Source organism: Onychomys torridus, chromosome 3 (genome assembly GCF_903995425.1).
Source record: "Onychomys torridus chromosome 3, mOncTor1.1, whole genome shotgun sequence".
Taxonomy (NCBI): Eukaryota; Metazoa; Chordata; class Mammalia; order Rodentia; family Cricetidae; genus Onychomys; species Onychomys torridus.
The window spans coordinates 78,308,949-78,327,815 of record NC_050445.1 but is presented as its reverse complement, the minus strand read 5'-3'; the positions used below and the strand labels follow the sequence as shown (position 1 = coordinate 78,327,815).

Below are 18,867 nucleotides of genomic sequence, written 5' to 3'. Positions count from 1 at the left end.
CAATAATGCTCATTTTTAACACTTAGTGCCAAATATAATTAGTCTATTTTTAAAAATCAAATTCATTTTCAAAGAACAAAAAGCTGGCAAGTTAATCTGAAATAATTGTGAAGGAATATGATTCACACGCTAAAAGAGACTTAAAATCAGAACATCTAAATTGATGAGTCTTATTTGAGACAACAAGAATAATGTTGAAACAGTATAAGGAATATTATTTGAAGTATAGTTGGATTAAAATTTGATGGAATTGGATGTTTCTACCCTTATGTGTGTATGTCTAGCTATTGCTCAACTTAAACAATGGTTGGCCTAACCTACTGAAAGATATGCTGAGATTCTTGATTATTTTCAACTAAATGAAATTCCTTTCACTAAAGGAATTTTTTGGTAATCTAATTTTTAGTTTGCTATCATTCTTCCATCTTACTTCATGTATAAAAATGCATCTTTGCAATCAAGACTAGGGATAACTAAAAATATTTATACATACCCACAGAAAGTATCATCTTATTTAGCACCACATATTTTTAAATTTGTAAATTTAAAATTTAAAAGTGTTAAAAAATTAACATGTCAAAACTGGCTTTGAGTAACAAAAGTTCGCTTTATCCAGTATGCAGAGAGCTCTGACCCTGTTCACAATTTCTGTCTTCAGGGCAGCTACCCTCATCTTAACAGTCCTCTCCAGCTACTGTTATATGTAAGCTCACAGTCAGCATAACTGTAATTTTGGTGTACTGGTGACTACTCTTTAACAGATCATTTTTCATAAATTTTATAAAGCCCATATCTGCTTTGTGAAAGGCAATTTATCATAAGCATCAAAACATCAAAGTACTGCTAAACCTTTACAATTATATCCTTGATAATTCCTTTTAGCATGGTTTAGCTTTACAAACTTAAGCCACTTAAATATGTGAAAACATTATTGTGACTCATGCCTCAATATCTTTCACAAAAATATTGTCTTTTATATTTGTCTATATATTCAATCATATTTCATTTTACATAACAGTTTTGACTTTAGCTTTATTGATTTCCCTTTTACCTGGTATATATTAGTATTTAACACTTTAAATAAATTTAAAATATTTCCCTTTTAAACCATCTCAGCAAATGACAGTGTTATCTTGAGAGAGAAGTGTGGCTATAAATACTCCCAGTTCATTTTGTATTTTTAAAAACTGGTCTGTCAAACCATTCTCTACATCGTATGGTATGATTGGGAAAAGGACGTGAAACATGCCTGCACTCATGCTTCTATCAAAATCTGTGTCTAATGAACATCAAGGAAGGAAAAGAGACAAGTGTTATCAAAAAATCACAGTGACCATTTTTTCTCTTAAATAAGAAGCATAGTGAGATTAATTAGTCTTAAAGTTAATTATATACAATGAGTCAATTAGTCTTAAAGTTAAATATATACAATATTATATGTAGTCGACTATTAAAACCAAAGTAAACTCTATTTTCTCCAAACATTAGGAAATGAATCCAACATTTTTAAGTATTTATTTCACCAACTTCCACATATACATTTGAATCTATACTGTCCCAGATATAACAATTGTTGATATAACTGTATTGTAACATGCTGGGATGAAATGACTCTTCCATCTAAATAAATAATGGTAAGTTAGAGCTTTTCAGCTTACCTTTTATATACCATCAGGGTAATTGAAATTCCATGTGACGGATGCTCTGAATTCTTACATCTTTTACCTGTGTGCATGCTTTTGTGGTTACTCCTTATCACAGTCTAAGCTACAACAGATTTGTCTCCTCATCTTTCACTCATTGCTACTTAAGTTCAATCAAATAGAATCTTAGGTTTTGTTTGTTTGTTTTTTTTTTGAGACAGGGTTTCCCTGTGTAGTTTTGTTGTTTGTCCTGGATCTCACTCTGTAGACCAGGCTGGCCTCGAACACACAGAGATCAGCCACCAATGTTTGGCCAAATAAAATCTTAATACAGAAATTTAATACTAGAAATATTTGTTTGTAGTTTCCATTTTAAAAACAATTAACTTTCGCATTTATTAGCCAGGGTTGCCTAAAATCTTATATTTCCCTCTATTAGTTGTGTAATAAGCAACAAGAAGGTCTTCAGTGCATAAACATGTGAAAATGTTTTAGGCTCTACACAAAATATGGGATTAGTTAATGAAGACGTTTCCTTTGTGATTGGATTGGAAAGAGTAGAGAATTGATACCACCAGAAAGGATGCGTCCAATTGTTTGTGCTCCCACATACCGTGTAAAAGAATCACGCCTCCACAAGTGGAAAGATACAGCTTCTTAAACTTGCTTTTTAAAGAATTCTGATAAGCTTCTAAGAAACTAAATCAAAAGGCTAAATAAATCAACTCTTGATTATGCAAACTAATTCATAGGGTTTCATATTATTTACAGATAAAGCCCAGTAGGGACCGAGATTTACTGCCCTCTTTCCCTTGATTAGCTCAGAATGTGGCCATAGTTCGACACAGACCTCCTTAAGATGTGTGTACAGAGGTCAATACAATTGGCTTTGACTAAGACTTGTGCATGTGAGTGAGATGGGGAAGGTGTGGACCCACGACTTTAGGACTCTTACATACATGCTGAGCACTATGAAAGCTCAACTCCAGGATTTGGCTCTCCTTTTCTTCTAGTCACAATTATTAGGACAATTGGTGGAGGACCTGAAGTTACTGAGTTAGATCTAGTTTTGTGAAGGAAAATACTAACCCAGCCCACATGATCCAAAATTAATTACACCTTTGTCTCTATGTACTTATCAAGGACCTATTTCTAATGCCATGGCTTGATTAAACAGGAAGTGACAACAGTCACATTGATATATGTATGTATAAGAGCAATGATATGATTCTTAGCAGCACATTTTCCTTTTATTGTAGTGGGTTCATTCAAATTATGAGACTGCATTGACCCAGGAGGATGATAGGAAATGAGATTCAATCATGAATGCCAATAGATGGGCTGTATACACTTGCAAATTTCTGAACAATGATAGGATTTTTTACACTACTGACACATTTTCTTGCATACTCTCAGAGAATGTCTGAATACTTCATTAAAATATATAATGAGTGAAGGAGACAGACGGTCCAAGGATAGGTTCTCAGTGTGAAAGCATTTTTAATAGTGTAAATCAGAACCATCTTTATATCAGATGTTTTTTCACTATTATGTCAAATTAAAAGCACTGTTCGAGAATGGTATTATTGAAATTGGCTGTTGGAGTGGTGACTGTGAAATCAAAGGGCAATCAATTGTTTCCTGATAATATTCAGATCCCTCGAGTTTCTAATTATCTCCTTTACAGGTGTTACTCAGGGATTTCTAATTGAATTCATGACCTTGAACCAGATTCACACCCTGAAGCTCTCTAGGTTTACTAATAAATTCTGTATTTTACCCTTATATTTATTTTTCCTTCATAGTCTTTCCTTGGTACTCTAAAGAAAGATGCTTTAAAAAGTTAATTAGCTAATACAAAATTCCCACCATTATCATCATATTTAATTAAGATTTTCTATTTATGCTGCCATCTTAGCAAGGACTACAAGTATTCCTAGATGTTAGCTTCTTATCTATTGCCTTCAGCTTTTAAACATAACAAAGTGCCTGGACTCTTTATTTAGTATTTCACGTCTCCTTTCTTTCAGGCCACAAAAGATAAATTCACCCAGATGCACTGACAGCATCAAGGCTTCGAAAATGCATCCATCCATTACTGTATAAGCAGTTCAGTCACTTTAATCCATCTCTTGCCCATCACTTGAATGTCAAACTCACATGTTTGAGAGTGTACTTTTCTGAGCATGCAGTTTCAAAGCAAGAGTTCTGTGTCTACTCCTTTACAAACACACAATGAATAAGAATCATTTTGATCAACAAGATAACTACTATTAAGTGTTCTTACTTAGTAATGGATGACAAATATACTGTTGCATTATTCTGACGACCATTTCAGTACTGACTGATGATGACAAGTTCCATCCACCCCCAATGACTGAAAACCCCACATGGTTTCCAGTCCACCTACACATCATTGTGTGTTTTTATATTTTAATATAAGCTTCTATTTGTATCACTTTCAAAATGCTGGAAATTCAACTGTATATATCATTTTTGTCGTACTTGTTTAATTTATTCTAATAAGAATTTCCTTGTAATGTTAAGGCATCAGAGCCCATAGTTTTGAGTTTATTAATGTTTAGGATATAACCAAACAAAAAGAAACACACACACCAACAGATCAGAATTTCTAGAGAGTGTGGATAGTTTTTGGCCGTCAAAATATCTCACTTGAAGAAAGTGGATTGTGATATCTATACAAGGTTTAGAACTTGAGTAGGAATTCCTTTGTCCTAACATTAATAAGAGAATGTAAAAGAAAGAAAGAACAGGAACTCAGAGGTTGTTTTGCAAATTATGTCACTTTTCCAACTTTTCTCTTTTAAAGGAATTGTCATCAACACTTCCCAGAGAGTAATAGAACACACTAAATTTGTGTTTCCTAGCATTGTTTTTGTATTTGGGGACTCCCTGTTGCAAAATCAACCACAGATTCTGTGATTAGGTTTCTGCCAAGGAATTTGAAGTCTCCTGTCTCCTTATGTGGAGTTCTGCTTCAGTCATGGTTCAAGAATTACTGAAGGTCTGCTCTAGAATCACTATTATCAATAGTAATATGAGCAGTGTAACTAAGATATATTTTTATAGCTGAAAAACCATAAATTTCTTTGTCTTTATCATATGCCACAAAACCACAGTTATAAGCTTTTGCAATTGTAGTTCCATATTTTAAATCTGATTTCAATGTCAATTATCCAAAAATGTCTATGTGACAGAATTTTTTTAAATAAAAAATAAATATATAGCTGAACATGTCTCTGTTTTTCATAGAAAGAAAAGAACATTGGCCATGGTACTCACATGGCACTGTGCGCAGGTAGAGGTTGTCACGGATGATTTGCTGAAGTTCGTGGTCAACAGAACCCTTCTGAAATCTTAAGTTGAGGTAGTGACGGAGATCTTTATCAACAATTCCTCCTAAAATAATAAAGTTTCTTTGTAAGAGATTTAGAAAATATAATAAGGACACAACTTTATCCTATTATAAATACATTCATAACATATAAAGGATGAATCATTTCAAGTTACTCTTTTGATGTCTAAAACATTTATTACTAATATAACCATTAGTTTATTTTCCATGTCTATGCTTAATAATTTGTAAGTATCTTTATTTTTCATTTAAAGTATACTTTTTATATTGATAGGGCATTAGTTACTAACGAACTATATATAATTGGATTGTCAATAATGTATCTCATTGCAGGGCTAAAAGGCTATTTATTTCTTCATTTCCATTGCTTTTTCCCCTATACATGACTAATCACCATTTTAATTCTATTTCTATGAACTTCATTGCTACAGGCATCACCTGTAAGAGGAATCATATAATATTTATCCTTTGTTACTGGCTTATTTACTCAGCAAATGTCTTCTAAGCTTGAAAAGACTCTTAAGTTACTTAAGGTTACTATGGAAATAAAGTGATATAAAAACTTAAAAGAAAAATGGCTACATAAATGTTGATGACTTTCTCCCCTCCATGAAATAAATCAAAGTGATTTCTATGTTATATAATACATTTTTTTAATTTTTATTTTTTTAGCTGAGGATCAAACCCTAAGCTTTGTGCTTGCTAGGCAAGTGCTCTACCACTGAGCTAAATCCCCAACCCATTATGTAATATATGTACTGAAGTTTTAGCTAGAAGTAAAATTTGAATGGCTTTTCTTCTTTTGCCAACAAGTCATTTAAATGTGTTTGCTATTATAATCTAAAGAAGAATGGGGCTATGGCTTTGAAAAGCCACTGATGCAGTTCTATTGAATATCATTTTTAAATTAATGATAAATTATTATATTATGATTATTCATTTTAAGATTCTTCCTAGTTCCAAATTGGAAAGAATAAATTAAAAAACAAAATACTGGGGCTCTCAATATAGTCATCAGCTAAGAAAGTTTACTGTTGGAGGTTTTTACTCTTTTTGGGGCCTGCCACCCAGCTCCCAAATAAATTACTTGGAGGCTTATCCTTAATTATGAATGCCCTGCCTTAGCTTGGCTTAGTTTCTAACCAGCTTTTCTTAACTTATCCCATTTACCTTTGGCCTCTGGGCTCTTCCCGTTCTCTTACTTCTCTAAATCTTACTTTTACTCTGTGGCCTGCTGTGGAGCTGGGCTCACACAAACTCATGCAGGCACACAAACATACATAAAAATAAATAAACTTTTTAAAAACCAAAATGCCTACAATTGTAAATAAGAACACCATAAACTCTTACCTTTTCAAGCAATAATGTTAAGGCAAATGAAATGTGACTGCTGTTCTTGTTTGGTTACTTGACTACATCCACAATTCACTCATACCCAAGTGGCTGGGGATACCTCTGAGGGTGATTTCCTTAATGAAATCAGTTGACTTGGGAAGACCTACCCTGAGTCCAGGTCTTGTGAGGTGGGGAGATCCACCTGAAATGGGCTATACCTTCTGGTGGCAACACATATGAAGGACATGGAGGAAGGAAGCTCTTGCTTCCTTCACTGGTATTAGAGGCTACATCTTTGGGATTACGAGGTATGAGGAAGAGACGAGATGACAAAGCTTTGCGGATTGAACAACTGCAGGCATTTTGGATCTCCTCTGGGAGCCATTCTTGGACTAGTTGGGTCACAGCTTGTAAGCTGTTGTAATAAATCCATATATATGTATATATATATATATATATATATATATATATATATAAATAAAATATAATCTATAAATAAATACAATATTTAGTTTTGTTCTTCTAAAGAGTCTTGACTAATACATGAAGGAAAAAAGCAACAATACAGCTAAATGTAATGGAAAACTGTGGTAGATTCCAAACATAATCTTTTCCAATTCGTTAGACTCTCAGATTTCACAATTCTGTACACCAGCTTTGTCACGTGAAACAGCATGATGCAGGCGTGCAGATATGCAACACAAACACTTTCCCACAAACTTTTTAGCATATTTATTTACATTCATTACAAAATTTCTGAAGTTTCCCAAATGTGTCACTTTAGTCCTCTCCTTGTCTCTGGGAATACTCACAGCATCATGCCATGGACAATCACTATAACTCCTTCAACCATCACGATTCATACTCCCAAATAATGTTTCTTATGTATTTGAGGATGTGGCCTCTTAATCTACTTTTTTAGGCAAGCCAATGGGATAACTGAAAATAAAGGAAACACTGTTTATTTGGTGCACACAAATATGTCATTCAGAATGACTATACATAAAATTTTCTAAATTCAAAACCATTCTCTCAGCCAAAGCAGAGCAGTCAAGAAACAAACCAACGAAGACCCACATTGACATCTTTATCCTGGTTTGGTTTCTGTCCTGAGATAAACATGACCAAAAGCACACTTTCAGCTAACACTCTCATGTCATAGGGAAGCCACGGCAGGAATCTCACAGTGGGGACAGAAGCAAAGACCATGGAAGAAGAGGGATTCCTGCCTTCCTGCTCTACCTTGCTTAACAACTTTTCTCATACAGCCCAGACCCATCTAACTAGGGAGGCAATGCTCACACAGGCTGGGTACCCAGGCATCAGTTAATAATAAAGAAACTGCCCCATAAACATGGCCACAGACACTCTGGTAAAAGCGATTCTTCGGCTGAGGTTCCCTTTTCTGAAGTGCTTGGTTGGTTTCAAGTTGACCAAAACTAACCAATATGATCTTCAAGTATTCTGTGTCCATGTGTCTTAAATTCACTGGCAGCCTGTGAAGCGGTAACCTAGACATTGTAAAACACTCTTTTCCTGCCTTGTGCCTGCCAGCCCGCATCAGCAGAACATCTTTCCGCTTTGATAACTCATCACAGCTACTGAGCAAACATCGTGCCCATTGCTGGAGCTGTTGTTTCTGCCTGCATTTTAGCCTGTAGGTCTTTCCTCAACTGCACCTTCTCACCCTTCTCTGCATCTTTCTGCCTCATACGTGGGACATAACAAGTGATGAAAGCTTTCTGGCAGCCCAAGAAAATGCCAGTTACAAAATACCAGCTGTAGTTTTCTCATAAATGTAAGCCAGAATCATCCCCTAATGTAATATGAGTAAAATCACATTTTATACTCTATATCAGTTTGCCCCTGAAAATATATTACCATTTCTTCCACCACAAATATATAGCGTTTACCATCTTGAAAATTTATATCCCTTAGAAAATAATTACTAAATGTTTACCAACTCATTTTAGTGGCTAGTTATATTTTCCCTCCAAGGAGAAACTTGAAGAAACTTTTAAGAATAAGTATTAAATTTCCTTCACTAATTCCATGACTTGCTAAAAATTACAGTATTAAAGATGATCCTATTTGTTTTGGAAGTTGTTTTTTTGTTGTTGTTGTTTGTTTGTTTTTCCCATGTTTTCTCTGTCCTTGATTATTCTTCACAATTTACAAGAGCATGTTTTAGTCAAAACAACTTTTTTCCATTAGTTTGGCTATTTGTCCTTGTGCTTTTTCCAATCTTGGTCTCAACAATTCACACTCTTAGAATCCCTCTTCTTTCTCTACAATTGGACTCCTGGAGCTCCACCTGGGGCCTGGCTGAGGATCTCTGCATCCACTTCCATCAGTTATTGCATGAGAGTTCCAGCATAACTGTAAGGGTGTTTGGCCATCTGATCGCCAGACTAGGTCAGATCAGGCTTTCTCTTGACCATTGCCAGTAGTCTACAGAGGATGTATCATTGTGGATTTCTGGGGACCTCTCTAGCACTTTGCTTCTTCCTGTTCTCGTGTGGTCATCATTTATCATGGTCTGTTATTCCTTGTTATACCAATATGGTACTTCCTTAGAAAATTGGGAATCCATCTCCCCCAAGACCCAGCTATAGCACTTTTGGGCATATACCCAAGGAATGCTCAATCATACCACAAGGGCATTTGCTCAGCCATGTTCATATCAGCATTGTTTGTAATAGCCAGAACCTGGAAACAACCTAGATGCCCTTCAACTGAAGAATGGATAAAGAAAATATGGTACATATACACAATGGAGTACTACTCAGCAGAGAAAAACAATGACATCATGAGGTTGGTTTGCAGGCAAATGGATGGATCTAGAAAAAAGTAATCCTGAGTGAGGTAACCCAGACTCAGAAAGACAAACATGGTATGTACTCACTCATAGGAGGATATTAGATGTAAAACAAAGATGACTAGACTGCTACACAACTCCAGAGAGGCTACCTGGAAAACAGGACCCTAGGAAAGACACAGGGATCATCCAGTGACCGAGAAATGGATGAGATCTACATGAACAACCTGGATGACAGCGGGAGTAATGAAGGGCAAGGTTCGGGGGAAAGAGAGCTTAGGGGAGCAGGAGATACCTGTTTTCTAATAAGAAATAAAGGGAGTGGACCTGGATGGAAAGGTAGGTGGGGAGGAACTGGAAAGAGTAGAGGGAGAAGAAACTGGAATATTTGAGAAAAAAGAAAATGGTGTTGTGAAAAGATTATCCAACACATTGCCTTGTTTGTGTATTTTTCTGCCTAGCATTTCCAGCTTTCTCTTTATTGTTTCCAGCTAATAAGATTCTTTTTGATATAACTATGAAATTACTATCCACACTACAACTTGAAGCCATCTATCACTGAGCCAGGAGACTTCTCTCATTGGAGCTTTTGGAGACTCAGCACTCTAATGCATTCTAAAGGCCACTTGCTGGCTTCACATCCTCCCTTTAGCTGGGAGCTCCCAAGACAGTGGATCCTACTCATATCTTCTCCCCCTTCCAATCCCAGTCTCTAGTGTTGTTTTATGTGCAATCTACAACAATACACTGTGTGAGAGAAGCTGTGTAAGCTTATGGTACATATACATATGGTAATAGAAACCATATAGAATATGTATAAAAAAGATACAAAGTATCACTATATTACAGTATTTTTACCATTTCAGAGTCGAATTTTAACAACAAAAACAATTTTTAACCTGTTTCATAAGTAATGTTAACTATATAATGAGGCCCTTAGGAATGGAAAAGCTTGCTTGGACTTTCCATAATATTTTATCTCGAAATCTCATAATTGTTCTCCATACAATAAATTCATAATGTATAACTATATAAATAAAATTATATTTCTACATACAGTGGAATATGATGTGTAAAAATTTACATAAGAATATGTACACACTTTTTACATAAGTACACTATAAGTTGTTATTTAATGTGATTTTATAACAATAAAAATTCTATATGCACATAAAATATTAACAGCTGCTATATTTAAACATGATTTAAATAATGTAAGATACATTTTGAGAGTGCTTTGAGGATTGAATCCAGGGCTTATTAGACAAGCACCCCACCATTAAATTCATCCAAAAATATACATATACATATTCATATACATCCATGTACACATACATATACATGTAGATATATAAAGTTTCCAAGAGTCTCTATGTAATAAAAATTGAATTTTTATTATAGCACAAAAACCTTCAAATGTTTTTTTTTTAAAACAGTGCAAATGAAAACTGTAGAAATAAATGTAGAGTTTTCAGTAGAAAAACTAAATTTTAGTTACCATTCTAACATTCATTCTTTTGGGGATGCAGAAGTCATTTCTGAGTCTTCTTGTCCTCCTTTGCAAAGGTGGACAATAAAATTATAGCCAGTTCAAGCTGCCATAACAGAATACCATAGACTTTCTGGTGGCTTACACAGAAATCAACATTTCTTTCATTCATGAATACTGAAATGCCAAAGTAAAATTGTCTGCAGATCCATTGTTCTGTTTTATTTTCTGGTTTGCATATCACTCTCTTCTCATTTGATTATCACATGTAAACAGAGAAATCATCCAATCTGTGAGAGCTCCACTGTGTATTCAGACCCTATGCAAATTTGAGGAGCAACAAATACTGAGTGTAGAACAGTGGGCATAGGACCAAATAAGCATTCTTTTAGATCTAAAAATTTAAGTTTTCATATCAAATATTTACCAAGTATATTTTAAAGTTTAGGAAATTTCTGTAATTAAATAATTAAATTATTTTATTATTTATTTGTAACAAGTTAGATATGGTCATAAAAACAGTGTTGGATAGTATATCTCAAATACTGATTTTTATTTTCTGAATCTTCCAGGAAATCATAGCATTCACAGAAAATTGATTTGAGAAAAGGTCTCTATCAAATAAATAGCAAAATATCCAAGCAAAGTGGTCCATGGTTAGAGGAGAAGGTGGGTCTCTCCTGGAGCTTGACAGTATTGGCCCCAGTGACAGCATATACAGCTCGTGTTAATTCACTGGTTGGTGTAGACATCAAGGAATAAATAATAGGAGAGCACTGTGAAGCTAAGCTGCTATGTTTACTTTTTCAATAACCGTTTCTGCTTAACTTCTCTCAAAACAGGAGAGTCAAACCATAGAAAACTTGATGGATCCTGTTGATATCCTCAGCCACAAAATAGATGACAGACTTGACAGACTTATGTAACTGATTCTTCTAGAGCATGGGGCCTTTTCATTTAGATAATTGCATCTTTGATTTCTGTCAAGGCCCAACTCCCTTCCTGGTGGCTAGCTCATCACTGAATGCATTTGGTCTATACTAGCTGTGCCATAAGTCACCAGTAGTAAATTGTTCTCCAAATAATTTCTTCTTCCTATTTTAAATAGGAGAACACATCCCAGGGTCATTAAATTCATTGAACATGCCTTGTTTAATTATGTTTTTTATAACTGAAAACATTTTGTTACATAATGATGTGAACTTCTCCATTATTTTACTCTTACTAATAGTCTCTTTTAAAAGACCAGCCTTAGTACTTTTGTGGGTTTTTTCCTTCAAAAAATTTGAAATAATATATTTTGTGTGAGAAATGCAATAATGAGAAAAACAGAATACTTTTATCAGTTGCAGATCATTAAGAGATTCAAAAGGAAAGAGAATAATTGCTACTTCCAAAAAAATGACACAGATAAATTGAGGTGGTTTATGACATACTCTTCTTCCACTGAAAATGGCTTTTTATCATTTCCTTCCCATACTATTGCACAAATGCAGTATTATTATTGAGTTTCATTTTTTATTGTTAGCACTACACTCAAAGTTAGAGATGTTTCTGTAGTGACTTTTATTGGCTGTCATGGAACAGACCAAATGAATTCTTGGTGAATATCAAGAATTGTCCTAGGTGATGTCCATGAATTATCCAAATTTTTACTATTATGATTTATTAAGGATGACTGCAAATTTGGAAACTAGCTACCATGTATCTAAAGTTTTAAAAAAGTGTCCCAACAGGGCTAATTCTATTTGAGACTACAGACGGTATCATGACAAGACTCCTAAAATTCAGCTGTCCTTTATAACAAGCAGATGTCACTAGAAATCCAGCATGTGGACAGAAAAAGGATATAAGGACAGAAGAAGACAGAAGAATCTAACCCAAATTCAATCCATATTTTTCTAAACCAGAGACATACACAATCCTAAATCTAAAGGGAAAAATAAGCTACTGGGATAGTTACAACCACACTTGAAATCATAAATTCAATAAATCTCAAAGCTTGTTTTCTTATTTTCAGGAAATATTTAGTATGATGACTTACATGAGAGAAATATGTCCTTTTTCTACAGTACATAGCTAATTCAGTAGGCAAGAACATTTTTCCTTTACAGCCTTGGTTTACTGACTGTATTTTATTCTATCATTTAACTTAAGAAAATGAAGAGATAAAAATACACAAATATTTTTGGTCTTTGAAAATTTAATATAAGAATTTCTACACATGAACAAACTCCTACAACACCTTCATTCAAAATTCTAAATAAGGATATGTAAATGGAGATTAAACTGTGATGTTTTAAGCATATTTCAGTCTGTGTAAGCAAGTTATTTTCTCTGAGTCAACTACAAACATGTTATGAAATCAGAGAGTCTTATAAGTAAAATACATGGAGATCTACAGAGTCAGGGCTGGAAACATGACAGTATTCATGTTACCATTAACAAGATCAGTCCTCCAATTTGAAAAGGAAATATTTTATGTCTTACAAACCTGCTGCACCTCAGAGACTACCAGATGGTTGAATACAATAGATGGCCTACTTCAAAAGTTTCCGGCTGAAAAGTACCACGTCCTACACCATTTGACTCAAATCAACTGAAAAGGAACCACAGCTTTGTTGTTAGCCCATTTCACAATGATAATACAAAGATAATTCCTTTCAAAACCTCTTCTAATGGACAAACTTATACCTCCATGGGCTGTGTCAATTTGGATCAGTACTAATGAAGCAACAGCAAATGTCAACTCATGATTTGAACTGCTACAAGGCTAACTTCAAATGCTGAGAGATGTATTTCAAAGGTTTATTTTGAAATACAGACTGGTTCTTCCCATGGGAATAATGTATATTATAATTACATTCTTGGCCCATGTTGGTTTTTATAATGAATCAGGCACCTGAAGTGCAAAATTCATGGAATGTTAGAAGCACAATATTGTGCACAACAATGCTTCTAAGAGGTTTGGGGTTGTGGGGAGGTGGGTACTAAGGCTCCAAGCCCTCATGGCAGAGTGGAGCAGCACCAGCTCTAAACCCTACTGGGAATCTTTCACTACAGTGGAAGATTCAAGGATGAGATGGAGTGAGAAGGGTGTGAAGGAGGGGTGGGCTATTAGCCAGACTGGTTCTCTTCACCAGGGAGGACTTTACAACAGTGAACACTCTCTGACCTTCTTATAACCCTGCTCTCCTGAATGACCTTTTCTTGAAACAGGGTTTTGTTCTGTTTATTCTGAGATCTTCTTGACTTGGTTTATATTTCTGCAAATAGTTTTTGGTCACTATCAAATAGCCTCGAATTATCTCCACTTCCTGTTTTATAAGCAAACAAATTATTTTGTGCTTCCTTTGACCTTCTTTAATATGTGTTACTATTCATAAAATTACAAGAACAATCTGAGCTATCTTTTGCTACATTTTTTTTTGTGTGTGAGCACCAGCCTTCTGTCTTATTCATCTTACTCCCCATACTTAAGTACATCAGATCCTGGAGGGAAGACAGGGGAAGGTGTGGCAGCAGGTAAGAGTGGAAACTTGAAGGACTACAGGGCAGACTAATTTTCATAAGTTTAGAACAAGGAGACTCACAGTCAGTTGATCAAGGTGATCTATATAGTGATGCATTATTTTTGAATTAGAAAATTATTTCCTCCACTTACTGCAATAGGAGCTATTTGGGCCATTGCCAGGGATAGTGCATTCAATTCTCCATATTCAAGGACTATCAGCATTTCCTGAAAATTTATCTTACGACATCTATCTGTCTTAGGGTTTTATTGCTGTGAAGAGACACCATGACCATAGCAACTCTCATAAAGAAAACTTTTAATTAGGGCTGGCTTACAGTTGCAGAGGTTTAGTCCATAATCATCATGGCAGGACTTGGTGGCATGCATGCAGACATGGTGCTGGAGAAAGAGCTGAGAGTTTTACATCTTGATCCACAGGCAGCAGGAAGTGAACTGAGACACCCTTCCTCCAACAAGGTCACACCTACTCCAAGGCTACCCCTTTTAATTATGAGCCTATAGTGACCAATTACCTTCAACCTACTGCAAGATCTGCAAGCATTTGCCTCTATCAATTCAGGAGAAAATGACAATTATGCAATTAATAACATATATTTTTATTACTTTAAATCTCAGTTTAGATGTACAAATGCATGTTTGAACTAATAAAGGAATATTTGGTGCCTGCCGTCTTAAGCTATTCTGAAATATCCCTTCATTTACTTACATTGAAAGCCACAAAATTATTCTTTAAAGTAAATAAAATTTCTTTCTTTAATGTATTAAAGTTTTTATCATACAAGTCTTTCCTTTGGAGGGAACATGCATAGAGCATGTGCACCCTCCCTTGGCTAGAGTACATGCATAGAACGTGTGCACTCTCCATTAGCTAGAGAACATGCATAGAGCATGTGTACTCTCCATTAGCTAGAGAACATGCATAGAGCAAGTGCACCCTCCATTGGCTAGAGAATATACATAGAGCATTGGCTAGGCCCTTGATACCCAGAGAATTAATCCAGTTTCTGCCATGGACCTATACAATCTCTAGACAAAAAAAAAAAAAAAAAAAAAAAAAAAGCTCAAGCTCAATTCCCACCACTTCTTTTGGAAACACCTCTCAACCCATGGTGGTTTCCTGCCACTTTATTTAGTTTCCCACATTTTTGGGATAATTCTTAATAAAGCCTGATTCTGCTTTGCTTACTCCTTCAAGAGTCCAGGACTTTCTTTTTCTCTGGTGTGGGACAATGAACTTGGAGGCACTGATCCAGGTCAGTCTTTGATGAATGTTAGTGTCCAGCATCTTAGGTCGTTGGGTCATGTACAACTGGGTCCCAAAAGGATCCATCAGTTTTGAAAAACTCTGCATATAGCCTAAGGTCCAGATGTGTACTATATAAAATTTGAGAAATGTATAGCTAAGCTCAAAACATTTTCATTTCAACTCTAAATTCTATATGTGCTATCATAATATTTAAACCATAAAGAACATATTTCCCTTCCCTTCCTTGCCATAGCCTGCCTACCTCATATTCCCACTAATGTAATTGGTAAATGATTTTGTGAATGTGAAAGTACATATAACATTTTCTGCCTCCTTTATGGTAGTTACTTCATGTAAACCTGTGTCCCTGAGCCAGGTTCACTCACCATTAGGTGCAGAATAAACTGTTTTATTAAATATTTTAGGTTAGAGTTATTATCTTCCATTGATAATGGAAATGGATTTGAAATAGATCAGAAGAGGGTAAACATTTTTGCCAAGATTTCCAGCAGAGTTACAGAGAAGATGAAGGAGGCTTTGACTCATACTGGGTCATTGAAACAAGTGATGTTTGTTTTTGTGGGTGTGGCAACCTGACCAGTCACCTGGCATCTCTCTTGTATTTTATTTTATTTGCTTGTGTTTTAGCACACTATGAATTAAGAAAACAGATTCAGATAAGCTAAGTTACTGAGCAGAGCCCAGTGCTTAATTACTTAAATACTGAGTGGGAGGAGCAAGAAGAACAGACTGTGCTAACAGGAGTGGCGTTCTCACAGGAGGTCTGGCCTCTCCATGGTGTTTATGTGCCCCTAAGTCAGGCAGAGAGGAAACAGAGACAGAAGTCAAAAATTGTTCTTAAGAATATGATTCTCCAAAATTTGTTTTAAGGAGCTGCTTTTCAGTACGGATTACTGGATTATTCATATGCAACACCGTGGGACAACTTGTGTGCAAACATTACTAGCACAAGTCCATGACTAAATTGCAAAAGCTTAGAGCACTGATGTAGAACGTTTCACTGATGACTTTCACAAGCAACTCTCAGAAAGTGTCGAGGAAGCTCAATGAATCATCCCTCCCTGCTCGAACATTTATTCTTCTGAGCAGCCATCATCTTATCAACATGCTAAGAGTTGGAGATAACAATCATAGGCTTCACGAATATGATACAAATCACCAAGGGCTGCTATCAATCCATCCCATGCTCTCAGTGTATGATATTTCAACTTACCTGGTTCATATCTCTGCTCAAGTATCACTGCCCACAAGCCCTGAACTCATGCCCCATCATTTTTTGTAACAGCCTTCCAGCACTACTGTATGTTTTATCTACTTTCATCTGTTCTGCAATCGTGAAGATGGTATGGACTCTTAATTTTCTATGTGATATTTTCTATTTGGAGAATGTAAAAAGTAAAGTTGTGGATAGCAAGTATACATTGACTATCATACCATTTATAGCAAAAATTGAAACTCAGTAAACTGAACTTAAAACTATCATGGACTTTAGTTTCAAACAAACTTTTAAAAATATGCTTTGATGATAGACTACTTTATTATTAACAGAAGAAATTAAATATGTGTTTTAATTCAGAAAACCAGGTTCAGTCATCATTTTGTTTTATAAAGATTCATTTAATGAAGACATAAATTTCACCTCAAGGTGCCACCAATTAGCAATTGAAATTGAAACATGAAAGGTTGACATAAATTATAATATTTACTAATTGCCCTTCATAGAGCTTATTTAACATTACACGTAAAAAGGAATATTTTGAGACATAATGAAATGTAGTATAGTATCAAGGCATTACTGGTCTAGTTTGTTCTTTCATCCATTTACTTTGTAATTGAGCAAGCACCTATTGACTGCTTCTTAAATTTCAGAATTCTCTCTTGTGAAACTCAGTGACAGTGTAGATCAAAACAAGTAAGCATAAGATAATTGTAGAGAGCAGCTATGTGCTGCAGCACATGGACCATGGTAAGCACATGTGAAGAAGCAGACCTTGGCCGATCCTGTGAATCTTCCCTAAGAGCCAGCCACTTATTCCACTGATTCTTTGCAGTGTTATTTTTCATTTCTACTTCATTTATTTCAACACTGACTTTGACTATGTCTTCATGTCTATGTCTGCTTGTTGTCAGTGTTTATTGTTTTTGTTTTCTAAGGCCTGCAGGTGCATCATGGCATTGTGGATGTGAGATCATGGCATCAAACTAAATATACTATTATGTCCTTCAAGTCAAATACATTTGAATATATTAAGTAAAAATGCACATTTTTTAAAAAGTGAATCATCATGAGGATAATAGGACGGGAAGTACAAATACTTACAGTGCATGCAGATTTATATGCTTCAAAACTATTTGTGAAACAAAAATACTTAACTTAGTTTGAATCGGCATAACACTAACAGACATGTTAACATTTCCGAAATGAAGGGCACCAAGTTGCAGTTTAACTTGGTTTATTAGCTATCAACTTAGTTTCAAAAAGTTTTAAAATTTAAAAACATAAAAATGATGCTTTTTAGAGAATTTATTGTTAAAATAGGCCACCAACAAAGGGCTTTGGTCAAAACAAAGTTTCTAAGCAGAATATCATCCAAAGGGGTAAACATCTGAGCAGGAATGCAGGGTTCCTGCCAGTCACTGTCTTGGATACAGCCAGCCTAAGAGCTTAGTGACTTCCCTGAAGTCTAGAGTGATTACAATTCCAACATTCTGAAGGTTTTCTGAGAGCAATAAGATACTGCTATTTTAGATTATTAGTTTACCAAAACAAATTATTTTCCAGGAGTGAGGAAGAGAAGACATAGATTGTACACACACACATACACACTGTGGGGGAGAATCCTCAGCAAGTTGTTTCACTGACAATACTAAAATCCATACCTTCAGGTCTTGGATATCTAGCTGAAGGGTGTTCTTGGGTGTGTCCCATCTGAGCTAGTTACTTTTGCGAGCTCTAAGGTCCTATTTCTAGGCTAGGAAAACAATGGCGAACACTATGTGTATTGTAAGGAGCGCACGCTAGGCCAACATACTTCAAAATACAACCTTACTTCTTTACTTGATCCAAAGATGGTATTTAGTTCCGTGTATCCTACAAGCTTTATGCTTTTCATTTGAGTGGCAGTCATCGTTCTTTAAACCCAGTCAATCACATTTGACATTTTGTGAGTTCTCCTTGGTAATAATTATAATTCTTATTAAGAATGCTCTGGAGTATATGTTGTATGTTTAATATACATACTCCACAAATACTATTTTGGAGCATGCTATTGTAGTTTCTTGCTTCTTACGTCCTTGTTCATACTTCCATAAAGAAAGTATTGCTACCACAAGAGTATAACCCCACCCCAGGACTGAACCTCTTACACATTAAGCTTTCATAAGATGTGGAAGCTGAGGGTGCT

At 35.3% G+C, this 18,867-nt stretch overlaps 1 protein-coding gene across 6 annotated transcripts in view; it reads right to left on the bottom strand.

Moving 5' to 3' along the window:
• Positions 1-18,867, bottom strand: part of Magi2 (membrane associated guanylate kinase, WW and PDZ domain containing 2) — a 1,436,700-nt gene that overhangs the window by 1,026,338 nt on the left and 391,495 nt on the right. For all 6 annotated transcript variants that reach the window (XM_036180392.1, XM_036180388.1, XM_036180389.1 and 3 more), the window contains exon 2: positions 4,947-5,063. In XM_036180392.1, the coding sequence (XP_036036285.1) occupies positions 4,947-5,063 (117 nt within the window). The remainder of the gene's footprint in view (positions 1-4,946; positions 5,064-18,867) is intronic.